The sequence below is a fragment of the Strongylocentrotus purpuratus genome, unplaced genomic scaffold, assembly GCF_000002235.5.
Source record: "Strongylocentrotus purpuratus isolate Spur 01 unplaced genomic scaffold, Spur_5.0 spur5_scaffold_14, whole genome shotgun sequence".
NCBI classification, from domain to species: Eukaryota; Metazoa; Echinodermata; class Echinoidea; order Camarodonta; family Strongylocentrotidae; genus Strongylocentrotus; species Strongylocentrotus purpuratus.
The window spans coordinates 29,784,868-29,809,809 of record NW_022145599.1 but is presented as its reverse complement, the minus strand read 5'-3'; the positions used below and the strand labels follow the sequence as shown (position 1 = coordinate 29,809,809).

The 24,942-nt window shown below is 36.8% G+C and overlaps 1 protein-coding gene across 1 annotated transcript; it reads left to right on the top strand.

Annotated features, from left to right (window-relative positions):
* The first annotated feature begins 8,641 nt into the window (after positions 1-8,641).
* LOC105438115 lies at positions 8,642-24,076 on the top strand. Its single transcript, XM_030984686.1, has 6 exons — positions 8,642-8,818; positions 9,646-9,787; positions 10,257-10,461; positions 11,558-11,749; positions 12,204-12,287; positions 21,324-24,076. The coding sequence occupies exons 1-6, from the start codon at positions 8,698-8,700 to the stop codon at positions 23,979-23,981; spliced, it is 3,402 nt and encodes a 1,133-aa protein (XP_030840546.1). The 5' UTR covers positions 8,642-8,697; the 3' UTR covers positions 23,982-24,076.
* Positions 24,077-24,942: the final 866 nt, after the last annotated feature.

Here is a 24,942-nt window from a genome sequence, read left to right as displayed (position 1 = left end):
CATTTCTCACCAGATTTTGATTCTGTTTTCTTTATGGGATGGCTCTAGGTGAGATCTTCAAAACTTTTGCCCCAAATTTTGACCTTTGACCTTGATTTTTAACCAATGTTCTACATTTTGCTACAAATGCTTTCTGCACTGTAACTTAAATACTGATTGGAATTTCAAAATTTTTGGTATATAGTTACAGAATGATAAAATACAGGTCAACTTTGTATGGAGTCTGTTGGTCAAAGGTAGGTCACAGCTCTTTAAATATGCAAAAAAAATCATTTATGCAAAATTGTGTTTCTGTCCAATAACTCAAAAAATCTTTGCCCAATTTTCACCAAATTTGGTGTCGATGGGAAGTAAATACAGGTCAAGTTCAAATATGGGCTCTGTATGCCAAAAGGTCAAATGTCAAGGCTCATAAAATATGCGGAAAACCTTATTATTTATGCAAAATTGTGGTTTCCATCCAATAACTCAAAGAATCGACGCCAAATTTTCACCAAATTTGGTGGGTTGATGAAAGCTATTGAAAATACAGGTCAAGTTCGAATATGGGGTCCACAGTTCAAAAGGTCAATGGTCAAGGCTCATTAAATATGCAAAAAATCTAATTATGTGAAATTGTGGTTTCCGTCCAATAACTCCATAAATCTTTTCCCAATTTTCACCAAATTTGGTGGGTTGATAGTATTGAAATACAGGTCAAGTTCAAATATTGGGTTCGTAGGTCAAAAGGTTGAATGTAAAGGCTCATTAAATATTCAGAAAACATTATTTAATGTGAAATTGTGGTTTCCATCCAATAACTCCAAAAATCTTTGCCCAATTTTCATCAGATTTGGCATGTTGCTTGAAAGTATTAAAATACGGGTCAAGTTCAAATATTGGGTGTGTATGTCTAAAGTTCAAAGGTCAAGGCTCATTAAATATGCAGAAAACCCCGTTATTTATGCAAAATTATTTAAAAACATGGTTTCCGACTGAAAAATAGAATAACCTTTCATAAATCTTTGTATATTTGGGGTATTGCTATTGTTAAGTTCAAATTTGTCAATGGCCAAAGTTCATTAGATTATTTTGAATGCATGAAGCAAGGGCATCTGTGGCCCAGGGACACAATAATTTTCTAGTTTGTTGCCTGAAAAAGTAAATGTGCTCACAATTCTCTACCAATTTAAGCCAGTACTTCTGCAATTCATAGACAAGATTTCAAAGATGTAATTGAAAATATAAATCAGTGCAAATGCCTTTTTACGGGCCATTCGTAATTTTCAATGATTTACAATTTTGATTTTTTTTTTCTTCATTTTTCACCCATTGGTTTGAAAGTGAAATAAATTTCAATTTTCGAATTTGTGGTTTGACACACACCCACAATTTTGTTGGAAAAAAAAAAATCGAAAATTTAATACATTGTGAATTATGAATGTTTTTTATTTCAAAAACTGTTCATGTTCTACACACAAATATGGGTATTAAAGGGTTGTCCTTTTCCAAGTTAGGAGTAATTGAGACACGTTTTTGCTCTGATGCAAACCTTTATGTTGAAGGTTTAACAAACATATTTTATGTACTTTGAGGTTGTGTAAAAGTTTTAGCTGGTGGCAAATGGATTTTTTTTTTTTTTTTTTTGTTTTGTTTTTGCAGTGGCATGGGAAGGGGGGGGCAGATCCCCCTGTGGGTATCCTTCCCCTTGTTGCTCTCTGTGGAATTTGGGGATTTAAGAAGAGGCATCTTTTCCCTGTTGTGGTAGAGGGGGAAGGGCTGCCTTCCAGCCAAATCCAGTGTTAAATTTAGAGGGGGAAAACCATGTAGAATGTTTAGGGCTTCTGACTTGTAAAAAAATTCCTGGTGACAAAAGAGGTATAGGGAAAGGGTTCTTGCTTTTCAGTGCACACTTTTAAACCAAATTTTAAAACCCCTGTAGCCAATCGAAATTGCCTCTAAAACCTTAAAATTAGATGAGCACCCCCCCCCCCCTTCTTCCCCAAATAGGCTGATTAGTAGTTGAATTCAACTCTTATAAACTTCTCATTTGCACTTCTGACAACGTGTTATGTTTACGGTTATTCTTTGGGATGGGGCTGTCCTGATTATGTTTGTTTTTCTTAGATTTCAAAAGGGCTAAAGCCAAATGTTTCCTGCTCCAAAATAAGAGTTTTCTTTTTACCTTTGTGGAATTGAAGTGAAGAATTCCTAATTCGTTTCAGTGGATATGTTATAAAAAGTTTTGAGTTGAAGAATTATTAATACATTGATCTTTTATATTGCTATAAAAGTTATTAAGCAAAGCAGAAGTATACCTTCAAATCACTGTGCTGAAATTACACGATTCAGTTTTTCAACCTGGATTCATTTAAGTCAAATTTTTAAGTGCTTAATCCAATTTGGAAAATGGGGTAGTTGTAGACCCTAATTTTTGCCACTGGTTTTTCAATAGCAGACCTAAGATCATCTTCTTCTTTGTTTGCATGTGTATGTCCATCTGGGATCTTGGTGCATTTTTTTTTTTTTTGGGGGGGGGGGGGTGGGTGGTCTTCACAGCCTCAGTTCAAGTGGGGTCACTCATGAGATTGAATTGGGGTCGCTCCTTATCACATGCCATCTCCTTAGTATTTTTCTTCGTAGAAAAGTTAGTTTTTATCGATTCATTTATTTCTTAACTAATGTACATGTAGATACAGGTGTAGAAGAAAATGTTATCTTGAAAGTGGTTGATTACTATCAAAATAATGAAAAGGTTATTACACTTTAGAAAACAGACCAATTTGCATATTTTCAACATTTTCTTTTTTGATTCAGAAACTTGAAATTACTAGGTTTTTGATGATGTATGTTACATTTCTTCCACTTTAAGTTGAAAATTTGTTATTTGAGGGGACATTACCTTGGACTCGCCCTATTTATTATTCTTTTCAGTAGAAAGCCACTGCTATGTTTACTAGTGATATTATTTATTTTTCTTTTCAGCAGAAAGCCACTGCTATGTCTAGTGTTTATTATTTATTTTTCATATTTGTTTCCAGCAGAAAACCACTGCTATGTTTACTAGTGATATTTTTTATTTTTCTTTTCAGCAGAAAGCCACTGCTGTGTCTAGTGTTTATTATTTATTTTTCATATTTGTCTTCAACAGAAAGCAACTGCTATGTTTACTAGTGATATTATTTATTTTTCTTTTCAGCAGAAAGCCACTGGTATGTTTACTAGTGATATTATTTATTTTTCTTTTCAGCAGAAAGGCACTGCTATGTTTACCAGTGTTATTATAGCAGAAAGCCACTGCTCTTTACAAGTGTTTATTATTATTTTTTATTATTTTTTTTCAGCAGAAAGCCACTGCTTCATGTATGTTTACTTGTTTTCATTTTTAGTCTTTATTGATAGACAACATGACAAATTTTAGCTACACAAACAATGAATGAATGTTACAATATATGTTTACTTTTTAGCAGAAAGCCACTGCTATATGTTTACTTGTTATATTTACTTGACTGTGTTTATTATTTATATTTGTCTTTATTTGGAATTTGTCTTTATTAGCTGGAATCCATGAATCTCTATACATCTCATCAGGAACATTTCAGTATACCTTGTGTCAAATATTGTATTCTTCAATGACCTTGCTATGCCATCTCTCATACTGGATTTTGTCAAAGAAATAAAGTTTATCCATAAAAATATAATTCACAAAATGAATACTGCATCATCATTAAGATGATCGTGATACGGTTGATGACGATGATGATAATGGTTGTGGTGATGATGATGATGATGATGATGATAATGAAGATGATTATGATGGTTGTGATGATGATTATGTTTATGATGATGGTGACGATGATGATGTTTATGATGATAATGGTTGTGATGATGATGGTGATAATGATTACGATGATGTTGACGATTACAATGATGGTGATTATGATGACGGTAATGATGGTGATTATGATAATGTGATGTTGATGACGATGAGGGTGATGAAGGTGATAATGATGCTGATCACTATGATGATGAGATAATGTTGATGGACTTTTGTGTGTGCGTGCGTAATATTCTCGAGATAATCCAAGGAAGCGGAGCGATGGTGGGGGGGGGGTGAATACTCAATCAGAGTTTAGGCCTTCCTGTATATTCTATATATTCTATTCTATATAAGTGAGCAAATGAAGCTGGAAATCCCCCCCCCCCCCCCCCCCCCCCCCCACCTCTTTCCTGCTTGTAATTTTTTTTCGGATGAATTATGCATAAACCTACAAAACCTGCAACAGTGGACCCTATTTACAGACCATGTCACCGTGGACGTTAGACCTGGCAATACACACCTCTTCTTTCCAAACCTGCAACAGTGGACCTCTATTTACAGACCATGTCACCGTGGACGTTAGACCTGGCAATACACACCTCTTCTTTACAAACCTGCAACAGTGGACCTCTATTTACAGACCATGTCACCGTGGACGTTAGACCTGGCAATACACAACTCTTCTTTCCAAACCTGCAACAGTGGACCTCTATTTACAGACCATGTCACCGTGGACGTTATACCTGGCAATACACAACTCTTCTTTCCAAACCTGCAACAGTGGACCTCTATTTACAGACCATGTCACCGTGGACGTTAGACCTGGCAATACACACCTCTTCTTTACAAACCTGCAACAGTGGACCTCTATTTACAGACCATGTCACCGTGGACGTTAGACCTGGGCATACACAACTCTTCTTTCCAAACCTGCAACAGTGGACCTCTATTTACAGACCATGTCACCGTGGACGTTAGACCTGGCAATACACAACTCTTCTTTCCAAACCTGCAACAGTGGACCTCTATTTACAGACCATGTCACCGTGGACGTTAGACCTGGCAATACACAACTCTTCTTTCCAAACCTGCAACAGTGGACCTCTATTTACAGACCATGTCACCGTGGACGTTAGACCTGGCAATACACAACTCTTCTTTCCAAACCTGCAACAGTGGACCTCTATTTACAGACCATGTCACCGTGGACGTTAGACCTGGCAATACACACCTCTTCTTTCCAAACCTGCAACAGTGGATCTCTATTTACAGACCATGTCACCGTGGACGTTAGACCTGACAGTGGCAGTACACACACCTTCTTTACAAACCTGCAACTGTGGACCTCTATTTACAGACTATTATATCAATAATAATAATAATAATAATAATAGTAATAATAGTGTTTTTATACCCAGGGTTGCCTCTTCAGTTCTTCGAACTGTTATCCTAGAGGGCCCTGCTATTATTACCCCTTGCACATTAGCCGTTAGGCTACAGTTGACCCCTGTATTTTAAGACTATGCTACCGTGGACTTAAGGCTTGGCAGTACACACCTATTCTTTACAAACCTACAACCGTGGACCCCTATGCGACTGATTATACCACCGTGGTTAAAGTGCCCTATTAATGTAATTATTATGTATTATTATGTATTATCCCTCCGTTCATCGTCCTCCTTACAATTCACTCTCGGCCCACGTACGAAAACCCGATATGGGGACTGCCTTCTCCCCCATTGCCCCTACCCTCTGGAATAAACTTCCACCTCACATCCAAAATGCCCAATCTGTTGAATCATTTAAATCCCTTCTCAAGACCCACCTATTTAAGCAGCTATAATTTAATTTTGTAGTATATTGTTGGAGGTGCACACCAAGTTAGTTTATAATTAAGTAGTTTGTTTATTATTAATTATGTATTGATTTTTTTAACGGTATTATGATTAGACAGACCACATGTGCGCTTTGAAACACCCGTACAAAGCGCCTTATAAATGTTATTATTATTATTATTATTATTATTATTATTATTATTATTGTTATTACCATTACCATTATTATTATCCTTATTGTTACTATTGCCATTATTATTAGTAGTAACATTATTACATGTATTATGATTATTATTGTTATTATTTTTTTTCTCATAATTATTTTTTTATATTGTTTTCTCATTATTATTATCACATAAACATCTATTATTGTTTTCCATCATCGTCCGAAACGCATACTTAAGTCACATTCGTTTGAATTATGCATAATTGCCTGAATTTTCAAAATGTGTCCACGTTAGTATGGTCTTCTTAGGTCCATGTTTTGTTAGGAGTCAGGGTCCACATTTGGATATGATGGCTATAAGGGTATGTGCATACATGTACGTCCACAGTTTGGATGTGGAAAACATATCTCTCCAGAAGGCCCGCAGAGTTTCTTTCTTGGTGTTTTCGTAATGGTCGTACCAAATGTAACTATAATCTAGCATCTGGTCCGCATGCGCCATTGAATAAAGATGTCCACGATTGTACAGTAAGAAATACATGTCCGCGTTTTAAGGCCTATACAAGTATGTGTGTGTGTGTGTATGTGTCTTGTGTGTGTGTGTGTGTGTGAGCGATTATGTACGTGTCTCCGCACTATTTGTTGGACATATGACTGAAAACACACCAACAGTTGATGGACCTTTTTTTAATTGTGGGACCAAATGTCGGTCCCACAATTTTTTCCCTTTATAATACTCGTTTCCACCTTCTGACGTCATAGTGTTTATGAATATTCATGGTCTCACAATTAGTGTGTGTTTTCAGTTGGTGTGTTTTAATTTCATAAAATGCAAACACACACTCTGCAGAGCGCCATCTAGTGTCCTGTTTTCAAGCAGTCATTTATGTCCAACGTACAATAGCTATATAGGGCACGCGCATTATACATTTTATATGTGGTTACTAAAAAAGACGTTACGATACGTAGTAACTCTATGCATATGCATGGTGCATGCAGTGCGCGCGGCAAATCTCGTGCGCACATATACCACATGTATGTACATGCTGTCAACATGGAGCCGGAGCGGGAGCTGGAGTCATAGACAAAGAAAGTAAGTTTGTTGAAACCTTTTTATATAGTATTGGCAGGATATTAGACAGTAGCAGTTATGTCTAACTTTCTTTAGCTACTGTACGTCTACCAACGTAAATAATTGGTTAAGATCTTCTTTAGATTCGAAGTTCAGATCCAGGCAGCTGTTTGGCTTTGGGGTAGGCCTAGGCTTAGACCGAATTTTCCGTCTCTTTCGTTCGTTAGCCTCTTATTGGGGTAGGGTCGGCCGGCTCTCTCTTTAGAGACGGAAACCGTCTATACACATTCCCTTGATAACGCCACGGCCATTTCAGGTCGTAGCGTTTTGCCCCCAAAATCCCCCAAAATGTCATTTTACCTCGTGCATGTTATATTGTAAATTAGGCCTAGGCTATAATAAATCAGTTCCACTTACCAACTTGACTGAAATAATCAGTTTAATAGTCCCTTTTAGGAGTTTATGGGTCAAAATCGAAATCCATGTTGAAAAAGATTTTTCAAAATGGATTTCGATTTTGACCCATAATTTCCTAAAAAGGGACTATTAAACTGATTATTTCAGTCAAGTTGTTAAGTGGAACCGATGTATTATAGCCTAGGCCTAATTTACATGTGGATATGCACGAGGTAAAATGACATTTTGGGGGATTTTGGGGGCAAAACGCTACGACCTGAAATGGCCGTGGCGTTATCAAGGGAATGTGTATAGACGGTTTCCGTCTCTAAAGAGAGAGCCGACCCTACCCCAATAAGAGGCTAACGAACGAAAGAGACGGAAAATTCGGTCTAGCCTAGGCTAAGACCTAAATAGGCAGGCGATTCGATTAGCGTTTCCAGTTAATTAGATACTAGAGAGGGTCTATACTCTAGCTCTACCTCAGAACAATTGATAGAACTTGAAAGATGAGTCTTTTATTTGTTTTTAATGTAATTATCAAAGTCTACGTAATGCAGCAATAATGACTTGTCACGATAGCCAATTTAACCACATTATTTTATTAAAAACAGCAACAAAAAATTACATAGAGATTCTAGGTCTACTGTAGGCTAGGCCTAACATCTAAGTTACAGGCCATAACTGACTTGGATGTGCTATATCTAACTAGTAAACTAATTGTACGATTCACCCTCCCATGTATTTCTGATCAGACCTAAACAAAAAAGAAGTTGGAGACTATTGCCCTTTTAGGCTTTAGGTGCCAAAACATGGGTCGGTCAATCTTAAATCTTGAAGAAAAAAAAAAAATTAGTCTAAACTGTTTTTTTAAAAGCCGAACATAGATTTACAAGATTTTTGGGTTGGTCACAAAGGGCAATAGCCCCCCTACAACTTTTTCTTTTTAGGCCTCATATACGAATTTACTTGGTGGAAGATTGTTATTAATGACTTTTCTTTTCAATGATAGTCTCATAATATAAAAGAGACATTTTTCAAATCAGGCTCCCTCCCCACCCCTCTGAACAATAGTGTAGTGGGCAAATTCATGCATAAGCAGTTGGCAAGTCAACCAACTCTGATGATTTGCTTGTGCTGCCCCTCGACTACCCCCACCTACCCGACCCGCTCTATGTACGGACATACAGCACTCCCTTGACTGGACACCCGCTTCAGCTGGCCCTCGATCAACCACCCCCTCCACTGTGTATGAACATCATCTTTAGCTGCCCCGCCACCAGCCCCCCCCCCCACCCAGATGCAAGTTCTATGAAAAGTCAATGACACAAACACATTGGGGCTAATGAAAAACTGTCTGATTTCATGTGCTAACAAATTGGAGTTCATGTTTACTACCTAGTTTTATGACCACCTTTTTTGACAGAGTATGGCTTCAGGACAAAGAAAGCGACCTGCCCGTATTCCACCGCACAAAGTGGCAAAGAATTGGTGTGTCTTGGGCAAAGACCAGAGTGGATTTACCAAGACATTTATCAAAGATGATATAGGTAAATTATAAAGAACAAATCCATACAATAATGATAATAATGTTAATAACAATAATTATACACAATAAAAATAAAAGTAATGATAATTACAATGATAATAATAATAGTAATAATAATAATAACTTAGAAAATAGTTACAATATTAATAATGATAATAATTTAATCAAAATAGTAATAGTGAATACGGTAGGCCTAGGGACTTGTGTCCCCCCCCCCAAAAAAAAAAAAAAATAATAATAATAATACATTAATTAAATTAAATGAAATACAATAATAAACAAATAGGTAAAAGCGACAAAGAGAGCTAGAAAAAAGAAAAGATAGGAGCCATAAATATGGAATCATTGGAATGTATAAGCTATGTTATCCTGCAGTCTGCAGAGGTGTTAGGAGGTGCTATATAAAAATTAAATATTATTATTACTCGTGACACAGTCAAAGACCAGAGGTGTATCAAAAGAGCTTATCCTTTCAAGAAATCCATGTTTTCATTTGCAAATCTAAATGACAACATTCACCAGGTTAATGTCATCCGAGTATGAATGGGCTTGGGATAGATTTTAAATTCCATTGTACTGGACAAGCACCATATACCCTAGAAACATCTCATGTGCTACTTGGAGGAACTGTAATGGTTTGAATTAATTTTGTAAAGGGGAATCCCCGTGGACCGTACAGGAAAGCACACATTTCTTCTGGCTCATGGCACCAGAACAGACCAGGCAAATGATAATTTTAATTCTATTAAACATACTACTATTGGAAGCTTGCATGGTTTGGGGAAAATGTAAATATTTTGAAATGCACTTTTCCTTCTCCATTTTTAGGATATGGCCTTGTGACCACAAGACCCTTTTTCAAGGGAAACTTTCTTCTGGAGTACCGTGGAGATCTGACCATTGCTCCTGATGAAGATGAAGAGAATGTGGACTATGTTTTCCATTTTTCTCACAATAATACAAAGTATCGGTAAGTAATTTAGATTAGTTTATTTCCTTGACTTTAGTATTTTGAGTGACAAAGTATTATGCTTGTTTCATGGGCATTTTTAGGATTCATCATTTTTGGATAGGTCCATTCTTAGTTGAGCAAATAACTATCCTCTGTTAGCTACTCAGCTTAAACAAGAAGAACAATCATCCCCAATAACCTTGGAAAAAGAAGAAATTGATGAAATGAAATATCTACTTGTTTAATTACATTATAATTTATAGAATTGTCACTACCGTAGTTCAAGGATGAATCATTTTAAATCTTGCATACCAATCTCGAGTCATGTTGGTTTCCTTAACTTATGTAGGACCTTTAGGTGTCAGTTATTTCACACCACCAATGCTCATAGTACAGTGGTTTATCTAATGGGACAGATTAGGAAGTTTAGTTACTACTAGTAGCCTACTGTCATCGTTTGTGTGCTTGATATTTGTACTCTTTCCAGTATTGATGCGTCAGAGGAAGATTCATGCCTGGCAAGGTGGGTGAATGACGATCACATCCACCCAAACTGTGTAATTAAGAAAGTCACATTCAACCAGTCAAGTGGTTCTAGCCTTCCACATCTGTGCTTATTTGCATTAGTGGATATTAGACCTGGTGCTGAATTGAGATACGATTATGGCGTTGACAACTTACCATGGCGACAGGTACATGTTTCGTTTGTTTATTCTCATATATAGATTTGCTAAACGGTGGACCTTAGAATGGGTAAATTAGCCACTAACCTACTTTCTGACATTCAAGATATTAATTCAGTGTTTAAAACTGCTAACTTAATACACAAAGGTGGACCTTATAATTTGTAAATGTGCTATACTGAGCTGACAAAGTGGACCTCACTTTAAGTGTTTTTGATGGTCTAAGCTAAAGTTTTAAAGGAAAAGAAAGATACCTTTAATACTCAGCATAGACTTGATAAACTACCTAAATCAATGAAAGTGGACCCAACAGTGTCTACAATTGATCAAATAATCTAGCAAAGGTGACTTCCAAGATAATTTCAAATGATCGTAACCTAATAAGGTGGACCTTTTATTACCATGGAATAAGCCAATGTTATGATTTGCTGAACTTTGTATAGCTTAACCAAGATACATGGACCTAACAATGTATAACATTGTGCAAAGAAAGTTTTACTAAACTAAACTAACAAAAATGAACCTTACAATGTGTAGACTCGCTATAAAAGAAACCTAACAAATATGGACCTCACAATGTTTAAGCTACTTTTATGATGACCTTGTTTTATTTTACATAAAAAAAAGATATTACAGAGCTTTAATTAGGTTAATATTGCATTCTACATTTTCGTTCAAATCTCTAATATTGCTTCCCAATAGCCACCATCTGGGACAGATGTGAATGTGAAAGAGGATGATTGCAAGCCAACATGTGATCTGAGTTTAAATTGTTATTCATATGAAAGCTGAAAGCCTATAAAATGTGGCCTACTTTTTTGGTGAAAGTAGATCTTTTTTCCACTGAAAAGAAAAAAAGCTAGAGTATATGATTACTATTGCTTAGAGCGCTTAGAGACTACTTTAATACTTACTACTTACTTACTATATTCAATTTTGTTTTCAAATGAAGAATAAAAAGTTGAGCATAATTCACACAAATTATTTTGTCTGCAAAGTAAAGTGTTTTGGTAAGCCTGATATACGTATTTGTAAGGGGACAAAACTTCAAACCACCACTAATTATAATGATTATCCAATGATCTTATATTTTGAAACAATGAAGGAGGATGCTGCCAGACAGAGGGAACGTGAGACGGCAGAGCAATTGGTGAATACAGCAGAACGGAAACGTTTGAGAGAGGAGGCTGAGTGGGAGGCCGAGAAACGAAAGAGGGAAGAACGAGTTAGACAAGAAGAGGAGGAACAGAGGAGGACGGAGGAAGAAGAAGAAAGGATTAGGGATTTGAAAATTCAGGTAAGAACTTCATTATTTAAATTGTGAGATTGCAATGAAAAAGAATAACGGATTAGGAAGTCAGAAAGATGGGTAAGAACTTCTTTATTTAAAGGAAAACGAACCCTTCCTTCTTGTCTTTTCATATTGATTCTACTCTTCTTCTTTAAAAAAAAAGTATTTGTACTATCTGCTTCCCTTTTCTCCTTTAAGTGATATTTATGTACTTTACTTTAGAATCAAACATTCAACAAGGCTTTATGCTCTTTTTCATTAACCCTTGTTATATACTAATTGTTTCTTTTATAATTTTGTAAATCTTAGTGTTTACTTATATCTAATAGTTTGATCTGATCATCTTCCTATTTTTTATTTTTACATCCTCTTCACATAGAATCAGTTTGAAAAATACAAAGAAAAAAAAAACATCCATAATCAAGAAGAATGACAAAATATTCCTGTTTCTTTCTTACAGTCACAGTCATATACACCGGATAGTGAAGAAGAAAGTGAAGAAGAATTCTTCCCAAGAAGTTTGAGAAACAAGACTTCTAATAGGGTAAGAATATTCATTGTTTCTATGTATCATTGAACCCAATAACCCTATTTGTTAATCTTTTTGGCAAAAATCATATCACATAACAAATATAACAAACATGAGTGAAGACAAAGTCGATAGAAAACATATAAATCCCGATAGCAGGTGCATAAATTAATCGTGAACAAAACATATTGAGTTGTCAACAAATTAATGTCAATACCTATACGGTCGTGTCAAAAATGTCATATAGAAAAATCATATAGCCATAACTTTATTATTCCATTCACATTTGTGCTGACTTGTTTTATTCTGTCTGAACTTTGATTTCAAACTTGTTGACTTGAGGGTTTGGGTTTCTTTTTAATCTGTGCCCACAGCTCCATTCACTACCTGTAGTTTCCTTAAAACCACCCCTCCCACCTCCCACTCCTTCAATTTCTCCTTCCTCTTCTTTCACATCTGCTCTTTCTCTTCCTTTCAACTACTTTCCTCATACTCCTCCCGTTCCTGTTACTTTTTCTTCTTCCTCATCTTCTCTTTCTCATTCTCTTTCCCTACATCCTGTCCCCTTTTCTTACTCTGAATCTTCACTTACATGTCTTTCAGGCAATTATCTCTTTGCTCCTCCTCCTTCTCCTGTCCGATTTTCCCCTTCTCATTCTCCTTCCCCTTCTTCCTCTCCTCCTCCTTCTCCTCCTTCCTCTCCTTCTCCTACTGCTCCGCGTTCATCTCCTCCTATTTCTACTAATGCTTTTCTTCCCCGACCCTCATATTCTCTTCCTGTTTTTTTCCATAATACTCTGTACTTTTTTCTTGCTCTATTACTTCTTCTTCTTCTTCTTTTCATTATATTTGTCATTCTTTTGTATGTTCTTGAGTAATTTTCTCAAAGCTATTTTATTGATTTCCCCACTTTTATTTCATTTCTAGTGGGGTGGTGTATTTCCTTCCTCTTTTTTTCCACTTCTCCTCCTCTTCTCCCCCTTCCTCTCTAACTCGATCCTCATTCTCCTCCTTCTCCTCATTCTCCTCCTCTCCTTCCTCTCATGCTATTCCTTCCTTTTTTCTTGCTCCCTTATTTCTTCTTCTTTTCATTCTACTTCTGATTTTTTTTTATGTTCTTGACACTGTTATTCATGTCCCCCCTTTTATTTTGTTTCTACTGGGGTGGGAGGGGCTGGGGACGTGGCTGACAAAGGAATTAGCCAATTGGTAAGATATTAACTTATTATTAGGTTGAATCATATTTCACTGGTAGATGAAGGGTGCCCATTCAAGCGTAGCGAGCGTAATCTCAATGGTATCCGAATGGTATTTAAATGGTGTTTGTGAATGGTATCTGTATGGTATTTTCAGTGGTACTTCCGAATGGTATACCATTGGTATAATAGTGGGTTCTTGTATAGCGCTCATGTCAGTCAGATTTGACCCTCCTGGCGCTCCCGATTATTACCCTGGCTTTAGCACGGCTGCCATACGGCGCTCTAGCATTTCAAGGAATCAATTTCTACCAGGTACCCATTTACTTCACCTGGGTGTAGTGTGGCAAATGTAGATCAATGTCTTGCCAAAGAACATTAGCGCGGCGGCATAACATTGAACATTTTTTTGTAAGGGTTGTTTGACATTGCAAATACACCTAAATACCCCATTTGTTTGACAATGTAAATGCACCCAATGAAACATTCTATTTCTTCAACTGTGCAAACACACCAATTCAACACCCTATTTGTTTGACAATGTAAATTCACCCAATGAAACAAACAAATAGGGTATTGAATAGGTGTATTTGCAATGTCAAACAAATGGGTGTTGAATTGGTGTGTTTGCAATGTCAAACAAATGGGGTGTTGAATAGGTGTATTTGCAATGTCAAACAAATGGGGTGTTGAATTGGTGTGTTTGCACAGTTGAAGAAATAGAATGTTGAATAGGTGCATTTGCTTTGTCAAACAAATGGGGTATTGAATAGGTGTATTTGCAATGTCAAACAAATGGGGTATTGAATTGGTGTATTTGCAATGTCAAACAAATGGGGTGTTGAATTGGTGTGTTTGCACTGTTCAAGAAATTGAATGTTTCATTGGGTGCATTTGCTTTGTCAAACAAATGGGGTGTTGAATAGGTGTATTTGCAATGTCAAACAAATGGGGTGTTGAATTGGTGTGTTTGCACAGTTGAAGAAATAGAATGTTGAATAGGTGCATTTGCAATGTCAAACAAATGGGGTATTGAATAGGTGTGTTTGCAATGTCAAACAAATGGGGTGTTGAATTGGTGTGTTTGCAATGTCAAACAAATGGGGTGTTGAATTTGTGTGTTTGCACAGTTGAAGAAATAGAATGTTGAATAGGTGCATTTGCAATGTCAAACAAATGGGGTGTTGAATTGGTGTGTTTGCAATGTCAAACAAATGGGGTGTTGAATTTGTGTGTTTGCACAGTTGAAGAAATAGAATGTTGAATAGGTGCATTTGCAATGTCAAACAAATGGGGTGTTGAATTGGTGTGTTTGCAATGTCAAACAAATGGGGTGTTGAATTGGTGTGCTTGCACAGTTGAAGAAATAGAATGTTGAATAGGTGCATTTGCTTTGTCAAACAAATGGGGTGTTGAATTTGTGTGTTTGCACAGTTGAAGAAATAGAATGTTGAATAGGTGCATTTGCTTTGTCAAACAAATGGGTATTGAATAGGTGTGTTTGCAATGACAAACAAATGGGGTGTTGAATTGGTGTGTTTGCAATGTCAAACAAATGGGGTGTTGAATTTGTGTGTTTGCACAGTTGAAGAAATAGAATGTTGAATAGGTGCATTTGCAATGTCAAACAAATGGGGTGTTGAATTGGTGTGTTTGCAATGTCAAACAAATGGGGTATTGAATAGGTGCATTTGCTTTGTCAAACAAATGGGGTATTGAATAGGTGTGTTTGCAATGTCAAACAAATGGGGTATTGAATAGGTGTGTTTGCAATATCAAACAAATGGGGTATTGAATAGGTGTGTTTGCAATGTCAAACAAATGGGGTGTTGAATTAGTGTGTTTGCATAGTTGAAGAAACAGAATGTTGAATAGGTGCATTTGCTTTGTCAAACAAATGGGGTATTGAATAGGTGTGTTTGCAATGTCAAACAAATGGGGTGTTGAATTGGTGTGTTTGCAATGTCAAACAAATGGGGTGTTGAATTTGTGTGTTTGCACAGTTGAAGAAATAGAATGTTGAATAGGTGCATTTGCTTTGTCAAACAAATGGGGTATTGAATAGGTGTATTTGCAATGTCAAACAAATGGGGTGTTGAATTTGTGTGTTTGCACAGTTGAAGAAATAGAATGTTGAATAGGTGTGTTTGCAATGTCAAACAAATGGGGTGTTGAATTGGTGTGTTTGCACAGTTGAAGAAATAGAATGTTGAATAGGTGCATTTGCAATGTCAAACAAATGGGGTGTTGAATTGGTGTGTTTGCAATGTCAAACAAATGGGGTGTTGAATTGGTGTGTTTGCACAGTTGAAGACATAGAATGTTGAATAGGTGCATTTGCTTTGTCAAACAAATGGGGTATTGAATAGGTGTGTTTGCAATGTCAAACAAATGGGGTATTGAATAGGTGTGTTTGCAATGTCAAACAAATGGGGTATTGAATAGGTGTGTTTGCAATGTCAAACAAATGGGGTGTTAAATTGGTGTGTTTGCACAGTTAAAGAAATAGAATTTTGAATAGGTGCATTTGCTTTGTCAAACAAATTGGGTATTGAATAGGTGTATTTGCAATGTCAAACAAATGGGGTGTTGAATTGGTGTGTTTGCACAGTTGAAGAAATAGAATGTTTCATTGGGTGCATTTGCTTTGTCAAACAAATGGGGTGTTGAATTGGTGTGTTTGCACAGTTGAAGAAATAGAATGTTGAATAGGTGCATTTGCTTTGTCAAACAAATGGTGTTGAATTGGTGTGTTTGCACAGTTGAATAAATAGAATGTTGAATAGGTGCATTTGCTTTGGCAAACAAATGGGATTTGAATAGGTGTATTTACATTGTCAAACAAATGGGGTGTTGAATTGGTGTGTTTGCACAGTTCAAGAAATTGAATGTTGAATAGGTGCATTTGCTTTGTCAAACAAATGGGGTTTTAAATTGGTGTGTTTGCACAGTTGAAGAAATAGAATGTTGAATAGGTGCATTTGCTTTGTCAAACAAATGGGGTGTTGAATTGGTGTGTTTGCACAGTTGAAGAAATAGAATGTTGAATAGGTGCATTTGCTTTGTCAAACAAATGGGGTGTTGAATTGGTGTGTTTGCACAGTTGAAGAAATAGAATGTTGTATAGGTGCATTTGCTTTGTCAAACAAATGGGGTATTGAATTGGTGTGTTTGCAATGTCAAACAAATGGGGTGTTGAATTGATGTGTTTGCAATGTCAAACAAATGGGGTGTTGAATTGGTGTGTTTGCACAGTTGAAGACATAGAATGTTGAATAGGTGCATTTGCTTTGTCAAACAAATGGGGTATTGAATAGGTGTGTTTGCAATGTCAAACAAATGGTGTTGAATTAGTGTGTTTGCACTGTTCAAGAAATAGAATGTTGAATAGGTGCATTTGCTTTGTCAAACAAATGGGGTATTGAATAGGTGTATTTGCAATGTCAAACAAATGGGGTATTGAATAGGTGTGTTTGCAATGTCAAACAAATGGGGTATTGAATAGGTGTGTTTGCAATGTCAAACAAATGGGGTGTTGAATTAGTGTGTTTGCATAGTTGAAGAAATAGAATGTTGAATAGGTGCATTTGCTTTGTCAAACAAATGGGGTGTTGAATTGGTGTTTGCACAGTTGAAGAAATAGAATGTTAAATAGGTGCATTTGCTTTGTCAAACAAATGGTGTTGAATTGGTGTGTTTGCACAGTTGAAGAAATAGAATGTTGAATAGGTGCATTTGCTTTGGCAAACAAATGGGATTTGAATAGGTGTATTTACATTGTCAACCAAATGGGGTGTTGAATTGGTGTGTTTGCACAGTTGAAGAAATTGAATGTTTCATTGGGTGCATTTGCTTTGTCAAACAAATGGGGTGTTGAATTGGTGTGTTTGCACAGTTGAAGAAATAGAATGTTGAATAGGTGCATTTGCTTTGTCAAACAAATGGGGTGTTGAATTGGTGTGTTTGCACAGTTGAAGAAATAGAATGTTGAATAGGTGCATTTGCTTTGTCAAACAAATGGGGTGTTGAATTGGTGTGTTTGCACAATTGAAGAAATAGAATGTTGAATAGGTGCATTTGGTTTGTCAAACAAATGGTGTTGAATTGGTGTGTTTGCAATGTCAAACAAATGGGGTGTTGAATTGGTGTGTTTGCACAGTTGAAGAAATAGAATGTTGAATAGGTGCATTTGGTTTGTCAAACAAATTGGGTATTGAATAGGTGTGTTTGCAATGTCAAACAAATGGGGTGTTGAATTGGTGTGTTTGCAATGTCAAACAAATGGGGTGTTGAATTGGTGTGTTTGCTAAGTTGAAGAAATAGAATGATGAATAGGTGCATTTGCTTTGGCAAACAAATGGGGTGTTGAATTGGTGTGTTTGCACAGTTCAAGAAATTGAATGTTTCATTGGGTGCATTTGCTTTGTCAAACAAATGGGGTGTTGAATTGGTGTGTTTACATTGTCAAACAAATGGGTGTTGAATTGGTGTGTTTGCACAGTTGAAGAAATAGAATGTTGAATAGGTGCATTTGCTTTGTCAAACAAATGGGTGTTGAATTGGTGTGTTTGCACAGTTGAAGAAATAGAATGTTGAATAGGTGCATTTGCTTTGTCAAACAAATGGGGTATTAAATAGGTGTATTTGCAATGTCAAACAAATGGGGTGTTGAATTGGTGTGTTTGCACAGTTAAAGAAATAGAATGTTTCATTGGGTGCATTTGCTTTGTCAAACAAATGGGGTGTTAAATTGGTGTGTTTGCACAGTTGAAGAAATAGAATGTTGAATAGGTGCATTTGCTTTGTCAAACAAATGGGGTGTTGAATTGGTGTGTTCGCACAGTTAAAGAAATAGAATGTTAAATAGGTGCATTTGCTTTGTCAAACAAATGGTGTTGAATTGGTGTGTTTGCACAGTTGAATAAAAAGAATGTTGAATAGGTGCATTTGCTTTGGCAAACAAATGGGATTTGAATAGGTGTATTTACATTGTCAAACAAATGGGGTGTTGAATTGGTGTGTTTGCACAGTTGAAGAAATTGAATGTTTCATTGGGTGCATTTGCTTTGTCAAACAAATGGGGTGTTGAATTGGTGTGTTTGCACAGTTGAAGAAATAGAATGTTGAATAGGTGCATTTGCTTTGTCAAACAAATGGGGTGTTGAATTGGTGTGTTTGCACAGTTGAAGAAATAGAATGTTGAATAGGTGCATTTGCTTTGTCAAACAAATGGGGTGTTGAATTGGTGTGTTTGCACAGTTGAAGAAATAGAATGTCGAATAGGTGCATTTGCTTTGTCAAACAAATGGTGTTGAATTGGTGTGTTTGCAATGTCAAACAAATGGGGTGTTGAATTGGTGTGTTTGCACAGTTGAAGAAATAGAATGTTGAATAGGTGCATTTGGTTTGTCAAACAAATGGGGTATTGAATAGGTGTGTTTGCAATGTCAAACAATGGGGTGTTGAATTGGTGTGTTTGCAATGTCAAACAAATGGGGTGTTGAATTGGTGTGTTTGCTAAGTTGAAGAAATAGAATGATGAATAGGTGCATTTGCTTTGGCAAACAAATGGGGTGTTGAATTGGTGTGTTTGCACAGTTCAAGAAATTGAATGTTTCATTGGGTGCATTTGCTTTGTCAAACAAATGGGGTGTTGAATTGGTGTGTTTACATTGTCAAACAAATGGGTGTTGAATTGGTGTGTTTGCACAGTTGAAGAAATAGAATGTTGAATAGGTGCATTTGCTTTGTCAAACAAATGGGTGTTGAATTGGTGTGTTTGCACAGTTGAAGAAATAGAATGTTGAATAGGTGCATTTGCAATGTCAAACAAATGGGGTGTTGAATTGGTGTGTTTGCACAGTTGAAGAAATAGAATGTTGAATAGGTGCATTTGCTTTGGCAAAAAAATGGGGTGTTGAATTGGTGTGTTTGCAATGTCAAACAAATGGGGTGTTGAATTGGTGTGTTTGCACAGTTGAAGAAATAGAATGTTGAATAGGTGCATTTGCAATGTCAAACAAATGGGGTGTTGAATTGGTGTGTTTGCAATGTCATACAAATGGGGTGTTGAATTGGTGTGTTTGCACAGTTGAAGAAATAGAATGTTTCATTAGGTGCATTTGCCTTGTAAAACAAATGGGGTGTTGAATTTGTGTGTTTGCACAGTTGAAGAAATAGAAGGTTTCATTGCATGGGTGCATTTGGTTTGTTAAACAAATGGGGTATTGAATAGGTGTATTTGCAATGTCAAACAAATGGGGTGTTGAATTGGTGTGTTTGCACTGTTCAAGAAATAGAATGTTGAATAGGTGCAGTTGCTTTGTTAAACAAATGGGGTGTTGAATTGGTTTGTTTGCAATGTAAAACAAATAGGGTGTTGAATTGGTGAATATATTTGCAATGTCAGACATTTTGTAAGTATTATTTTTTATGTCATGCTTCATCGACCAATGGTAGGACTTCACCAAAATTACAAATGTGAACCCCCATGCCCCCTCCTGGGACAAATTTGGGTTTGTGGGACATTATGACCTTAAGTGTGAGAAACTGTTGCAAAACAAAGTCTAATATTATTGTACCACCTACCACCATACAAATTGCTTTTGTATGGACAAAATTCTTTGGGAAGGTACAGAGAATTTTTGATTGGGGCTCGTATCTAGAGTAATAACTTGTGCATGACACACTGAATTAATATGAAGTGACAATTTCATCAGTTTACCCTATAACTTCAATGGTGACAATGATCTTGCCCAGCACTTTATTCTAAAAATTACTGTAAAATTTTGCCCCAGGTTGAAAATTTTGGTGTAAATTGTTAGTAAAAAAAAGAAGAAGTATACTCAAGCATGTGTCTATTGAGCCTTAATTCAATGTAAAATGTTGACATATTTATGCCTTCGCACACCGAAGGTGGTGCCAGAGGCATCATGTTTTTGGATTGTCCGTCCGTTACCGCTTCTTGTTAGCGTGATTACTTATGACCGGCTGATCGGATGTTTGATATCAGATTTGATTTGAGCTCTGATTTGAGCTCTTGACCACGATAACTTGAATGGTTTATTTGATATTGATGTAATGTGGGTGAAGTATGTATCATAAGCCCCCAATAAACTGCTCAGATTTCAGGGTTCAAAGGTCACAGGGCCTGAAATATGTCTGACTTGAGCTCTGGACAACGATAACTTGAGAAAGGTTTATCGGAAATTAATATAACTTGGGTGACGTATATATTATAAGGCACCAATGAACTGATCAAATTTCAGGGTTGATAGGTCAAAGGTCACATGGCCCTATACTTGGTGTTTTACCACAACTTGAAAGTGGTTAATTGGATATTGATGGGGCTTTGGTGAGGTATCTGTTAATAAGGCACCAATGAACTGATCAGATTTCAGGGTTGAAAGGTCGAAGGTCATGAGATATCATGCTTAGTGATAATGTGACAATGGCTCATTGGATATTGATGTAACTTAAAGTATGTATTATTGCGCACTGATAAAGTTATCAGATTTTGGGTCATGATCAGCGTTCAAAATTCGCGGGGCCCCCATACCTGGTGTCTTTACAAATTGGACCCGGGTGCGGAATAATACCTGCCGGCTGCATGCAGCCGAATAATCTCTAGTTATTGTTGACTTTTCAAAAATACACATCATTGTAAAGATATATTCCAGATTTGTATCCAGGATTACAGTATATCTGAATATCTCATCAAAAGTGAAAAATAAAGAGGAAAAAATAAAAATTTGTACCGAAAGTTTCAGTCACAATTAAACTTTACTCTCGTTGCCATCAGCATGTAAAACACCCAAATGAATTAAAGTTGTGCCTCTTGTATTTGCTTTTTCAGGAAATTAACTCCAACAGACAACAGAAAAAAGTGGCACCTGTGATGGTTGAAAGTGACAGTGAGATCAACTCCAATGGAAAGAGGAAATTGGTAGAAAGTGAAGGTGATATCAAGTCTAACCGAAAACTGGGAAAAAAAGCACCTGCGATAGTAGAAAGTGACAGTGACAAAGAAGATGAGCCATATGTGGCACCTGTGATGGTTGAAAGTGACAGTGAGATCAACTCCAATGGAAAGAGGAAATTGGTAGAAAGTGATGGTGATATCAAGTCTAACCAAAAACTGGGAAAAAAAGCACCTGCGATAGTAGAAAGTGACAGTGACAAAGAAGATGAGCCATATGTGGCACCTGTGATGGTTGAAAGTGACAGTGAGATCAACTCCAATGGAAAGAGGAAATTGGTAGAAAGTGATGGTGATATCAAGTCTAATCGAAAACTGGGAAAAAAGGCACCTGCGATAGTAGAAAGTGACAGTGACAAAGAAGATGAGCCATATGTAGCTGCATCAAATACAAAACCCAACGGACCAAGGAAATGGGATTCATATTCATACTGTCTATATTGCGGTAAGAAGCAGTCACAGCTTAAACGCCATCTGTTACGAAAGCACACAGATGAGTCAATGGTTGCAGAAGCCCAGGCAACAGTTGATGATAACAGAAAAACGCAAATATGGTCAAAAATAAAGAAATTAGGGGACTTTGAGCACAATCAAAAGGTACACATTGGAGAAGCAATGGATTTAAAAGTAACAAAGAGGCCTAAATATAAAGCGAAATATGATGTGAATGATTACGTCCCATGCTCTTATTGTTACGGATATTACCATATTCATTCCCTGTACATTCACAGAAAAAATTGTAAAGCAAAAGATGGAAGCAAGAACAATGCAACAAACAAAAACATGCATGTGAAAAGTGGTAGAGCTCTTATACCTATGAAGCATAGCACAACAAGTCAATGTCGCAGAGCAGTTGATTCAATGGGTTGCAATGATATATCACTAATAATAAAAAATGATCAAGACATCCTTGGTGTTGGACAGAATCACTTAGGAAAAAGCAATTCTGCTAAGAAGGAAGAAACATGCAGAGAAAAAATGAGGACAGTCGCAAAAATTCTACAAGCAGCAAGAAGCATTGACACAAGTATTGTAAATGCGTCAGACATGCTTACTCCTAGCAAATTTGATACTGTAGTTAAGGCTTCTCTTTTTGTAAGCAAATATGATGAAGGCACACAAAAACATGGGGCATACTCTACTGCTCTCAAGCTTGGACCATTTCTTAAAGTCCTGGTGGTGGTTGTCAGGGGCAAGTATTCCAGACAACATATGGAAGACCATGTGAAGACGGTCAATGAATTTGAAAGGTTGCTTGTTGATGAGTGGAACATTCATGTGACTTCCTCTGCACTGCAGCAGCGCACCGAGAAGAATTGGAAAAACCCTAGGACACTGCCTCTCACACAAGATGTTGTTAAATTTAACAAGTATCTTGCAGAAACAGAGAAAGAAATAAAGACAGACATAGAAGAAGCTGGCATGTCACCAGATCTATACAGAGATTTGGCCAATGTAACTCTAGCGCAAATTGTAACATACAATAGAAGACGACCTGGGGAAGTAGAAAGAATGAAAGTAGATGAATACAGAGAGCAGATCACCAAGACTGACATATGCCATGATGAAATTTTCAAGACTCTCACAATGTCAGAGAAGGCAGCAATGAATCGGCTGAAGATGGTAAAGGTCAGAGGCAAGAGAGGAAGGGGAGTTCCAGTCTTTTTGACTGAAAACACAAAACAGAGTGTGGATATGATAATAGACTACCATGACCAAAGGCAAAGAGATGATGAGCCACGCAGATACATATTCTCTCGAGCATGTGACACTGCTAGTACTCCGTACAGAGCCTGTGACGCAATGAAAACACTTACTGATAAGGCAGATCTTATCAAGCCAGAAAATGTCAGGTGTACACGACTACGGAAACATATAGCAACTACGTCCCAGCTGCTGAACTTAAATGATCATGAGTTAGAGCAGTTGGCCAATATGATGGGTCATGATGTTCGTATTCATCGAGAATATTACAGACTTCCGCAAGATGTCCTGCTGTTGGCAAAGGCTAGCAAACTACTCACAATATCTGCAAAAGGTGAAATGCACAAATATGCTGGAAAGTCACTTGAGGAAATTGAGCGGAGTCCAGACGACACTGTAGATCTAGATGAAACCGACCAAACAATGTCGGGAGACACACAGACTGAATATAGTGATGAAGAGACTGGACCTCGTGATGTAGACAAGAGCCCTGGAGTAAACGATGCAGAAACAGTAGTTAGTGACAGTGAAGAGTCTGAAGTCTTTGAAGAGGTAAGCAGACGTACCCAAGCAAAAGTAAAGCGTGTAGGCAGAAAATACAACAGGTGGACAGATGAACAGACACAATATCTCAAATCCAGGGAAGAAGTCAAGAAAATGTTGAAGACTAAAACTGTGCCAGGAAAACTGGTTGGATTACAAATCATACAAAAGAGTAAGGGACTGCTGAAAGACAAGAACTGGAAAGAAGTTAAATTCAAAGTCCATACTTTAAACCAACTTGAAAGGAAGAGGTTGCAGAAGAAGGAAAAGATGTATGTGAAAAAGTAAGCAGGGTGTTGTGGATGGACCTCTCCTTTGACAGCTGAATTAATTGCGACATACCTGCATTTTGTACCATTTTTTCTTTTTTGTTTGTATTGAAGTGTTACAAAAATTTGATATAGGTTTTAGTTTAGGGAAAAGAGTTCATATTTTACCTAAATTCAGTATCAGTATGGTACATGCTGCAAATCACATCATGGTTGATTATTACACAGAACACCTCTACACCAAGTGCAGTTGTTAGATGCTTCCAATAATATTGGAATGAATTTTGAAATACTGGCCTTTCAAGTTATCAAATACCTTACCTATGGTATGTGTCAGTGTTGTCTCAATACTCAATTGCCCATTTTCATTTTTTTTTCTTCAGAAAGTAAGTGTTTCCTATTACTTTAATTAAGTTTAAGAAATCTGTACAGTAAAAGAAATGTCCTGCATTCAAAGCATTTGGTGATGGATATCCAAGAATTGTTATGTTGGTTTCGTTGATTTGCGGATGTAACACTGACACCTGATGTTTCCAAATCAACCAAATGCTTCATCTATCATGAGTCCCTGTGATTTCACTTGATACCATTGGTTGACTGTCTCATGTAAATATGTTGTACAAGTGCATCAATTAAGGGTGGTGGAGGGATAATGTTTTATCCAATATGTTTTATCTCGTAACTCGTGAACAACTCTGATGGGAAGTGCATGAGTGTATACATTTTCTGACAGGAAATTACACAATAAATCCATTGGTGACTCCATTTAAATCACACAAAAAACCTGCTTTTAACCCAATTTTTTGGACCACCATTATAAAGTAACTTTACAGGGAAATTTTTTTTTTAATGTAACATTAATCCAGGCACTTGAACCTCATTTACTACTCTCAGTTGTTTCAAACTCGTACCTATTGTCCAAAACATTGACAAATATTTTTTTGAAAATGTCATTCCCAAGTTTGAGTTTATGCATCATG